General features: G+C 44.3%; 1 protein-coding gene across 1 annotated transcript; it reads left to right on the top strand.

The window, feature by feature from the left end:
* The first annotated feature begins 64 nt into the window (after positions 1–64).
* LOC149363659 (ran-specific GTPase-activating protein-like) lies at positions 65–10891 on the top strand. The gene is made up of 7 exons (XM_089573632.1): positions 65–192; positions 637–687; positions 2992–3098; positions 3472–3629; positions 6346–6474; positions 6918–6989; positions 8692–10891. The coding sequence occupies exons 1-7, from the start codon at positions 178–180 to the stop codon at positions 8841–8843; spliced, it is 684 nt and encodes a 227-aa protein (XP_089429758.1). The 5' UTR covers positions 65–177; the 3' UTR covers positions 8844–10891.
* The last annotated feature ends 210 nt before the right edge of the window (positions 10892–11101 follow it).

Below are 11101 nucleotides of genomic sequence, written 5' to 3'. Positions count from 1 at the left end.
ACGTTTTTATTTTGCTGGCATGCTTTTGCATTATTCATTCAGCTTTCTTAGAACTCTCTTGATGGGCGCAGAGTCCATTAACGGTGCATCGTCAAAACATTCTCTACTGAGCGGGAAAGCCAGGAAAAATATTCGTAGGAGATCAGCGTTTTAGATCCATTTTAATCGCACGGAATAATGGGTGACGAACTTGTAAGTGTGCCTGTAAAAATCCCGCGTGGCTTATTGAACTTGTTTCAAGTCGTATTATTCGCCGCTATTCGAAACCATGGGTAGAGAATGGTCTTTATTTTTAATAGGCTTATACCTGTTGTTCTTTAAGAATAAAAAAAAAATCGTCTAAAGTGCACTGCTAAGGGTGATGTTTAAATGCATACAAATAGTTGCAGCCAGAGCTTTCTGCTTTTTCTTCCTTCTGCGAGAGCGGTGCGTTTCAGTTCTTGTCAAGTGCATGTATCCATCGTGTCGTCTGCGTGCTTCGCAGTTCTTCATATCGAGTGCGGCTTTTTGACCGTGCTAATTATTGGCGCGATAAGTTATTCTATAATTTTGGTGTAGCGTCTACTGATGGTTCCTTTGAAGTTGCATCAGTAAGTGGTGCGTCGGTAGTTCAGCTACTTTTTCTTCCTCGGACAGAATGACTCGGGCTGCCTGGAGAAAAGCCGAAATGACAGCGTCAGTGAACATGTAAGTCCTTTTTTTGCTTAGAAAGCAGTTTTTATGCATACGTGCTTTGAGATTTTTGTGCACCTTTAGATTTCGGAGTTGCATAGGTAATAGATGCTTCGGTAGTTAGGTGCTTTTCCTCTTCGACTAGAAACCCGAACTGAGTGTCTAGCGTTCCGTCCAGACGGAACGACATGAATGCTGCTGCAGTTCCGTCTAAACATAGCATTCAGTGCAGTTCGTTCGTACAGCCCCTCATTTCGTTTGGGTCCAACTTCCCCATGCCGAATGTCCCTTCAGATTTTGATCAGACCAGCCCGAGTAATGACGGAACTTGTAGCGCTTGAAGCGGTAGTATGGAATGGAGGCAACGTAAGAACGCACCAATAAAAACCATCGCAACACGTACAATAGTGTATTGCTGCGTTACTTTGTTTGTTTTCCTACTCATTGCATCATTACGGTTGGTTTGGTCAAGTTTGTTCCAGCTGGTCCCCAGGTCCCTACTGGTCCCAGCTGATCCCTATGTCGCGGATTACATCCCGGCCGCGGCGCCCGTATTTCGATGGAGATGAGATGGAGTACAAAAACGCTGGTGTGCGGGGCGATGTCGGCGCGAAGTAAAGAACCCCAGCTGGACTAAATAATCTGGAGCCCTCCACTAACGGCATCCCGCATAGCTGATGTCGTTTGGGACACTGAACCCCACGTTTACCATTTACAACTCAAGTGGCAGTTGTTATTCCTTCTGGACGTATCCAACCAAGAGCGTTTTTTTTTTCTTTTTTTCAGAATGTCTAGTGTTTCACCCATATCGAACAATATAACTGCTGCTAGGAGTTCCTTTTGGATGTACCAGTGGACAGTATCGCAAAACTCGTTAATATTTGCTGCTGCGTGGTTTTGTTTTATCTGGTTAGGTTCATTGTCTTTAGGGGACATAAGTGACGGTCACTGTTCGTTGTGGACTTAACTGAGTGCTGTTTTGTCACGGCTGGAGGGAACACCAGCAGCAGTTCTTGTTTCATTTGGACAGATTTCTAGCCACAGCCGAAATGACAGCATCAGTGAACATGTTGGTCATTTTTCACGTGTTTCTTGAAGGCATACCTGGCAGGCATGTGCTTCATAGGGCGTGGTCTCAGCCTCAATAAAGGTAGCTTCCGCTGTACAGAGGTGAGCATGCTTGTCTGGAGTGCTGAAGCGATGTGCTACAAAGCAAATGAAGTGAAGTCCTAATACAGGTGCTTCGCTAGGGGTAATGCACTTGTACCTGCACGATTCGTATGTCTACCCGGCTGAGCTCGAGTGCAAGTATTATCTGTGAAACTTGGTACCTGCTTTAAAATTTCACAATCTTTTCTTTGCACAGTACTGCTTGAGCACTCTAGACAAGTTCAGTAGTGCAGACTCTTGGGCTGGTTTGTAAATGGCTATTGTGAAGAAACTTTCATGTGAAACAGATGAAGCTTGGAAGTGAAACACAGACAAGTGCTTGTCTGTGTTTCTTTCCTAAGTCCCGTCTGTTCTGCGCAAAAATTACCTTGAAATGTTTGGTCTAGACAAGTGTGCTCACCTCCGTACCTGTTCTTTTGAACAGAAATGAATCTGCATTGAACTTCTTGCCTTGGGTCTCCTGCAGCATTTGGTTTTCTGACAACTGTGGTCAGGTTTTTCTGTATTTCCGGCGTCTTCAATCATTCTGTTGAAAGAGCCACCACTGTGGCTGAGCGGCTATGGTGCTCGGCTGCTGACCTGAAAGATGCGGGTTTGACCCTGTCCGCGACAGTCGCATTTCAGTGGAGGCAAAATGCTGGAGGTCCATGTATTGCATGATGTCAGTGCACGTTATCGGGAACCCTCCACTATGGTGTATCTCATAGCCAGAGTAGCTTTGGGACGTTAAACGCCATAAAACAAAACTGAAACCGAGCCATCCTGACAACAACGGGTGGTTTAGTGTGCAAGTGAAGGTAAAGGGCTAAGGTTGCTGCTCTGTGTTCTCAGTGGCACGGACACGTGAAAAGAAGAAAGGAGTTGCAGAGTTGCACCTTCTTCCTTTTCATCTCTTGTTATCACCGTTCCATATCCAGAGAATGTTGCAGTTTCTCGCAGCCGATTCTAGTTTTTGGTATCGCGCATTTGTGACAGCAGCTAAGCTAGTTAATTACAGCAAGTTGAATTTATATCAAAGCTAAGTTCGACCAGATGTGTGTGTCAAAACGTCGTCCTTTTCATTGACAAGCGTGGTAGCCTGCATTGCTTATGTAATGCACGTGGTGAAGTTCAGTTTGCTTGGTTTACATTTTGCCTTGTTTCTCATAGGAGGATGAACGTTCACACAGTCCAGACATCCACTTTGAGCCGGTCATGAAGCTGCCATTGATAGACGTGAAGACGCTTGAAGAAGATGAGGAAGTCCTCCTCCAGTTGTGAGTGCAGTGTTCTGTCTCGGCATGATAACATCACTAGCCAGCGTTCATTCAAGCCATGCAATGCATGCCTGGTGTAAAGCCTGGTTTTAAGTGCTGTCATTTCACTTAACTGTTGTTGTTTCAACTTGTTCACCTTGTTGATATACTCAGTTGCTCGGGTCCTCATATCTCTCATCGCATACAGCTGAGAATCACTTTCCTAGGGCATTTTGCTGTCTCTTTTCACAATTTTCGCTCTTTTATTCAGAAAAACATTTCTGCTGCAACAAATTGTGTAACTTGCTGCAGAGTACTTGCCCGATTTGCTCCCAGACTCGTTTCACCTGAAACAACTTAAAAGGAAAGCATTGCGTTCTCTCTTTCTACAAAGGCGAGGCAAGCTCTACCGGTATGTTACAACACCCGGCGAGCCACCAGAGTGGAAAGAGCGTGGCACGGGTGATGTGAAGATCCTCCGCAACAAGGCTGGTTATTGCCGCATTCTGATGCGCCGTGACAAGACCTTCAAAGTGTGCGCCAACCACTATGGTCAGTGCGCTGCTTTCGTATTACGTGTCTGAGCACCTTGTGTGGGCGGGATTGTAAGCGTGGAGGTCGAATATTCCATGTCTTGAGGGGCCTGTATTGGTATTGCATTTTTATTTGTGTTGTTTAGCATATAATTATAAACACAGGTAAACAACCTGTGTGCTTCTCTGCGCAGAAGCACCACTAAGCCTTGCATGGAAATTCCATTAGGCACAAACAAATGTCCTAATTAAAGGCGCTTTCAATGTTGTGCTCCATTCTTGTGGCATGTAGGAATCTGAATACTGATTTAGAAAGTAACCTACTGAAGTGGTGCAGTGATTGAATTGTGCTGATACAGGGTTTGAGGTCACAAAGCTTATTACTGCCCTTGGCATGGACATGTAGGTAGGGGCAGAGTCATGAGAAAATGTCTGTGCTGACATTTAAATGAAAATTTAACAGCTGTAAGCACTGGAAGTTTAATCTTGAGCCCTGTATTAGCTTACAGTGTATTTTTGGAATGTAAAAATAAGTTGACTTGGAAGTTTTTGTGTGCTCAGTACAAATTTCTCACTACTGTCTTAACGTTACAGATAGTGATTATTTTTATTAATCATTGAAATAAATCATTTACTGCACATAATTTCATACTTGAAGTGGATGCAAAGACATAAAATTGTGTGTTTTGACAAAAAATGTATAGGGCTCAAATTTTGTCAAGTTCTTGACTCAGCATTGTGCTGGTTTCACTGTTCTAACCCTTTCGTGCCCAAAGTGTGAAGGCATCAGACAAAAAGATGACTGTCCGCCGCGGTGGCTCAGTGGTTATGGCACTCGGCTCCTGACCCGAAAGACGCGGGTTCGATCCCGGCCGCAGCGGTCGAATTTCTTTGGAGGCGAAATTCTAGAGGCCAGTGTACTGTGCGTTTTCAGCCCCAGGTGGTCGAAATTTCTGGAGCCCTTCACTACGGCGTTCTTCATAGCCTGAGTCGCTTTGGGACGTTAAATCCCTATAAACCAAAAAGATAACTGCCAAATTATACAAGCCAATGGGGCCACATTCAAGTCCTAATGTAAAAAATTTCTTACTGCCGCTGAAGTTAAAGAAACTGCTATGTTGCGAATTCGTGACTGGGCATTTGTTCCATTTTGTGCAACTAGTCAGAGTTGGGTAGAAGCCATATCCCCTGGAGGCCTGCATTCCTAATGAAAACTGCCTAGTCTTGACTGCCTAGGGTGGTTTAGAAGGATACTGAAGCAAAATCTGAAAAATGTGAAAACCCTGAACACGAACTTTGAGTATGTGATTTTACAGTAAAAGTTCATTATTTCGATCCCCAGTAATTCGGAGTCCCGCCAAGTGCCCATGTAAGTCTGTGGTGTGCATTGGAAGCTTGTATATTCAGACACTCTGGGGCTGGCACAGATTAATTCTGAGGAGCTCCCGAAGTGGTGCTGTGTTGAGGTGTAGCTTGCTCAACAAGCGATCGCCAGTATATTTGACCCTAAGCCAGATTAGCCTATTAAATTGTTTCCCGCATTCCTCTGACATGTGCGTAACGGCATGCATGTTCCCCTTTTATGGGCCGTTGGAGAGCCCGGCCGCATAGTTTCGTTTTCTGAGCTTTGCTGCCATCAGCCACACAGATTGGATGGGTACCCGAGGCAATTGCCTTGTCGCCGATTTCTTTTCTTTTTTTTTTTAAAGTGCCTTGCCGCTTTGGTACCAATGCGCACTTCTATCCGTCTGGTATTTGTTTTCCCAGCGCACCTGAACTCTGTGCTCCGAACACGCGTCGCCACATGCGAAGAAACTACATTTATTGCATCACACACTAAAACTGTGTGGAGGCCTTACCGTTAAAGAGTACTCCTACTTCTGAGACCCCTGATAGCGTGTACGAAATAAAACATTTGATGGTACTGCGAGAACTAGCTGCCGTCGCGTAGTCTTTATAGTGAAAAAGAGATGGCCGTTGCCCACATTTCACCAAATTAATTTTGACTTTCATGCGTACGATTAATGGCAGTTTTGCGGGGCCAGTCGATAGTTCGACATTTGGATGTTTTTTCTGCTCCCTTGAAATCTGAATTAATGAGGTTTTACTGTATTGAGATGTAGTTATCACTGTTTATTTTTCAACATTGTTTTATTTTTATTTTATGAGCCAGCCCCAAGTCTTCTCTATAAAGCAAGCTGGGTAGCATGATGCCACAACACCCTCATCTTACAGCTAGCCGGCTGTGGTCATTTGAAGCTTGGCGTTGTGTGGCCGTGTAACACGAAATAGGTTTTCATAGCGGTGCTAGTAGCATTGAGGAGATGATGCTTTCTATTCATTGAAAAAAAAGGGCAATCTTAACTGGCCTGGCGACACTTGGTGTTACAACTAAATGCTACAACTGCTTCCATCGCTTCAGCCAGTCTGTCATCTCTTCCGGGACTCTGTCCATGCAAGCGACAAAGTTGGAGTGTGGGTTCCAATTGATGATGCATTTGGCATTGTTCTTTCTGGGTCATTGTTCTGTAAGTGAGAGCGAAAGGATGATGTGGCCATGAAACACCTTTTGTAAACATGGGTGTTGAACTTGGTGTTTTTTTTTTTCTTTGTGCCGTCATCCATTATGCTTTGTCTTCTTGTTCTTCTTGGAGAGTGGGACGTGCTAGTGTTTTCTTTGTTGTGGGTATGGCCTTTCTTTGCCTGGAGTGCAATTTGCTGTTGTGCCTTTGCAGTGAGCGCCAGCATGGAGCTCAAACCAAGCCATGGCAGTGACAAGGCTTGGGTGTGGAGCACGTTAGCCGACTTTGCAGATGAAGAGCCGAAACCAGAACTGCTTGCGCTGCGGTTTGGAAGCGTGGAGAGTGAGTCTCTCTTTTTGATCTCATTGTCTTCTTTCTCTCTATATTCTCTTAACCCTTTTATGGTTTAATTTTTTTTTTTCGAAAAAAAAAAATTTTTTTCATGTGGTCTGATTATTTTGTTCCTTGCATTTGTACTGGCACAGTTCTTTTGTGTGTGTTGCAGCCTGGGGTATATTTTTCATTCACTTCAGCTCGTGTCTGTATGAAATGTTTAGTTTTTCTCTTTTTCCAAAACAGGCATGATTGCATGCTTGTATGTTGGATACAGTAAGCTTCACTGTCCTCATTCATGGTTAACGAGCGCAAAAAAACGAAGGTGAAGAGCAGAAGATGACAACATGACAAAGTGCTCACTGAATGCATACCAACTAGCCCAACTTCTTACATTAACTTCTTACATTAACTTCTTACGTTAAAGCTTCACTGTGCTTTTGTCTTCCCAGATGCCCAGAAATTCAAGGAGAAGTTTGACGAAGCGAAGAAGATGCAAGTGCAGGCAATCAAGGAGGGCAAATGTACGTATGACTGCGTATCGTTGAACAAAAAGTGTGTGTGGCGAGTCGTTGCAGATTGCACGGTTTTCATTTGGCTTGTAGTTTAAGAAACATGCGATGTGCAACATGATACTATGCTGCGCTTACTACAAGACTAAACGTGGTAAAGCTTTTGACCTGCTTTGTCTGCCTAGCGGGAGTTTGCAGGGTCGATTCTGTCCTTGGTATACCGTCTCGTTCTGATGGAGTCAAAGTGTATAGAAGCCCATGTACTGAGATTTCAGAGCATGGGCACTGAAGTCCCTTCTTTCCCTGAAATCCCTTGGGCACCCCCCTTTTTTCCTGCGAACGTCATTTTAGCGCACAGCCTATCAAATATGAACCTGTAGGACGAACAGTGGCACCTTCGGTCAGTCATTCGATTGTCAATTTTCCATTGAAGCGGTTTCGTGGCCTGTTTGTGCCAAAAAAAATGCGAGATTTAACGGTAGAGTAAATTAAAAAAATTCAGGGGGCACTTTGACTGTCTAAAGTGCGTAGAGGCAAAAGCGTCTTCCGCACCACTTGGCCTCTGTGACACTGGTGACGTCACCACTGGATGACATCACACACAACTGATGACGAAGTAATGGCAAATTACTAATTAATGAATAATACTGATTAATGACTAAATGCTAGTTAACTACTGATTAATGACGCTTAAGCTTCGCCTTTAGGAGTGGAACGCGACATTCCCCCCACCACCCTTTGAACACGCTTTTTGAGGAAAGGAAATGGCGCTGTAATTCCAAGTCATCTCAGTGGACACCTTAACTGCACTGTAGAGGAAGGGAGGAAGCCAGTGAAAGAAGAAAGAGTAGCCGTAATGAAGAAACTGAAAATTGTATTTGAGGAAAGGAAATTACACAGTAACTGTCTCACATATCTGGGTGGACGCCCGTAAAAACGCGCTTTCGCCTTAAGGGGGGACACTGGTCTTGAAAAGAAAATTTTATTAATTTAGTCATAGTTATGAAATTTTCATGGCACATGTAATTTTTGTGCGCTGATTCTAGATATATCATTTAATTTCATGTAAAGCAATTCCGTGAGCACTTATGCACATTTTATGCAAGTATTTTGTGGAGAGTTTTGAAGAAAATTTGCTGCAGGAAACTCGCTGAAATGTATGCCATTGGGTTCTCTTGACACCAAGGAATGCAATAAGGGTAAAATTGTCTTCCTGCCTATCATAGAATTGAGTAATAGGGTACTGAAGCTGCCACTTCAGAAACAGGAATACACACTTTCCTTCTCATTTCTGAAGCGACAACTTCAAAACTCTATAACTTAAGTTCTATGATAGGCAGGAAGACAATTTCACCCTTATTGTATTCCTTGGTGTAAAGAGAACCCAATGGCATACATTTCAGTGAGTTTCCCGCAGCAAATTTTCTTCAATACTCTCCGCAAAATACTAGCATAAAAAGTGCATAAGTGCTCAAGAAATTGTTTTACATGAAATTAAATGACATATTTAGAATCGGCACACAAAAATACATGTTCCCTGAAGATTTCGTAACTGTGACTTCATTAATAAAAATATTTTTTTCAAGACCAGTGTCCCCCCCTTTATAGAGATGCAGTTTTGCCTTCCAGTACGGTGTGCCACAAAAGCCTACAGTTGTGCACTGCTTTCAGTGGCAGTGTGAGCTGGAAACTTTCGTTGTGCACTTACTTGCAGTAGCGGCTGCCGAGTCTGAAGAAGCACCCACGAAAGAGCTCGAGTCGTTGGCCATCAAGGATGAGGGAAAGGAGGACGAGGAGGAGGAAAAGAGCAGCACCACAGTGCCCGAGAGCCCCTCGGGAGACGCAGCGGAGTCACCCAAGCAATGAACGGGGCGGCAGGGGGCAGCTCAGTGTCTTGCTAAGCCGTGCGCGCACACTGTGGTCAACTTTCGCCTTTTCCTCATAGCAGGGACCATGTTCGCACTTCTCACGGGGCCCGCAAAGGTACATTGGGCTCATTACGCAAAGCCTCGAAACCCCCTGATGTGGCAGGCCTGTGCGCTCCCATTTCATTGGCTGAGGCAGCTGTGTAGTGTGCTGCCAGACAGTTCCTATCTCACAGAGTGAATGTGTGACGGATGGTGTTCGGGAAATTGGAGAGGCAGCTTCCGGCGGAGGAAGCTCGAGGGGGTAGGATGCAGTGTGCAAGTCTGCCTAATGTGCTGCTGTCGCAGGCCTCATTTTGGCAGTGCTGCCCACGAACGTCGTCGTTGCCTTAGTGAGTTCACTGGCTGCTGCTAAAGGTCCTTCCTGCTGATATGCTTGTATGTCTGAGAGAGGAAACTTGTTTTTACGGTAGAGCCATATCCGGGCTCTTTGTAAACATATATTTCGCTAGAAGTGTCTACATCGGAGTGCTTGTGTTAACAGCAGCTGATCTTGTACACGGCTGTTTGTGTCGGTAATTTTGTTTGCTAAACATGTTTGGAAGCATTGTATTTGATGATTACTGGACTTGCATTCAAGGCCGCTGCCGTGCTCTTAGAGCTTACTTTGTCCTTATGGTAAAATCTGCGTGGTGTCAAGTCTTCCTTGCATGATTATGCTGGTAGAATCCGAAAGGCTTGCTATTTTTATTTCACCTACTGAATGTAGGAGACTTCCAACTTGTGTAGTCAATTTTTTTGCCTCTGTTGCTGCCTTTTGCATGTAGTATTATAGTTTTGGACGCTTAATTTATGTGTGCACGCATTATCGTTGCTAGTGGTAGTTTTGGTTGCAATGCGGTTCACATCGCTTTGCATGCGAGGAAGACAGCACGCATATACAGACGTAATGGCTCGACCAGTTTGGTAATTGCAGTCTTATTCGTGGACTGGGTTTTGGCTCATCTCGCATGTTTGTCTGCTGCTCGTGGCCTCCTTGTTTGACTTCACTGTTAGACATGGCCACTGATGCCCCAGCATGTAACTTTCATAATGTGAGGTGTGCCTGTTTAATGATTATTGGTGTATACACCTATGGGAACGATGAATGTTGGCTGGAGGTGACTGGGCCCTTTTTCGTGTGGTCAGCACAGCTTCTTTTGCGAAGATTGTGAATATGTATTCGAATGGAATGTCTAGGTTGTGTTGGCGTGTTTTCATTTGTGCATGTGAGCTGACAGTGTGGCATGTCTGCCGGCAGGCTTTGAGAGAGTGACTGTTCTTATTATGCCTGTAACTAATGAATGTGGCTTTGTACGTACACCATCACATGATGTAAAGACTTCAGTAGGTCTCTCCTATGTGCAGTTTTAGGTGGCACTTGGCTGAAAGTAAAGGTTATGGATCATTGACGCTGCTATCAATGTTTCTTCCTCTAGAAGTGCTTGCAGAGAATAGGCTAGCGGCCGTGCACTCTTGCATGCGCTAGCTTAAGGAGAGCGTTGTCAACTGACTCTTGTTTAAGGCGCTGTGTTTGGTCACTTCAGGGTTGCTTATTTTTCCTTCCATTCTGATTGGGTACCCTGGGACAGCTCGCTGAGACTGGACACAGTTTTGCATCCACTGTAATCGTGACGCTGCTTAATTGCTTTGCTATTGGAGATTTTTCTGAAGAAACGACCTGCTTATTTGGCTTTGTGTAGACTCAAGTGCATGTATGCAATGCGATAAAGACTGTATGGAGGACATACATATAGATCGCCATTTTTTTTCTTTTTTTCTGCCGTCTTTTATCTTTTTATTGTGTTGTGGTCATAATATTCCACCAGGGCGACGAAAATGTGAAAATGTGCACCCTTATTTTGCAGATTACCGTAGTCTGTATTGTCACATTCTTAGGTTTTGTGAGTAGATGCTAGGCCCTTGTGTTACGTTTATCCTGGTTAAACACCGCAGGTTACTGAAGCATGTTCTTGCAAAAATAATAATAAAAGGAAATGGTTGCTGAAACTAGATGGGCATTTTGGGAAAGGATTCAACACAGACGTGACGGTTTGGGCGTCCGCCTACCTTCTTTTTCGCTGTATATACCATGGCACATAGTCTTTGCAGAGGACAATGTATTTGGTGAGCAAATATTAAAATCTCCTCACAAATTTTGTCTGGGCTGTGTAGTGACATGCAGCAGGATTTGCTGCAAGCATCGGTATGTTGAAATGT

The sequence above is a fragment of the Amblyomma mixtum genome, chromosome 2 (genome assembly GCF_055824585.1).
Source record: "Amblyomma mixtum isolate Tamu chromosome 2, ASM5582458v1, whole genome shotgun sequence".
Taxonomy (NCBI): domain Eukaryota; kingdom Metazoa; phylum Arthropoda; class Arachnida; order Ixodida; family Ixodidae; genus Amblyomma; species Amblyomma mixtum.
This window is presented reverse-complemented; position numbering and strand designations above follow the sequence as displayed.

Excerpts from the sequence above, each read along its gene's own strand:
- LOC149363659 (XM_089573632.1), top strand. Across the intron at positions 688-2,991 it reads ATGACAGCGTCAGTGAACAT|GAGGATGAACGTTCACACAG; the intron begins GTAAGTCCTTTT and ends TGTTTCTCATAG. Across the intron at positions 6,475-6,917 it reads GCGGTTTGGAAGCGTGGAGA|ATGCCCAGAAATTCAAGGAG; the intron begins GTGAGTCTCTCT and ends TTGTCTTCCCAG.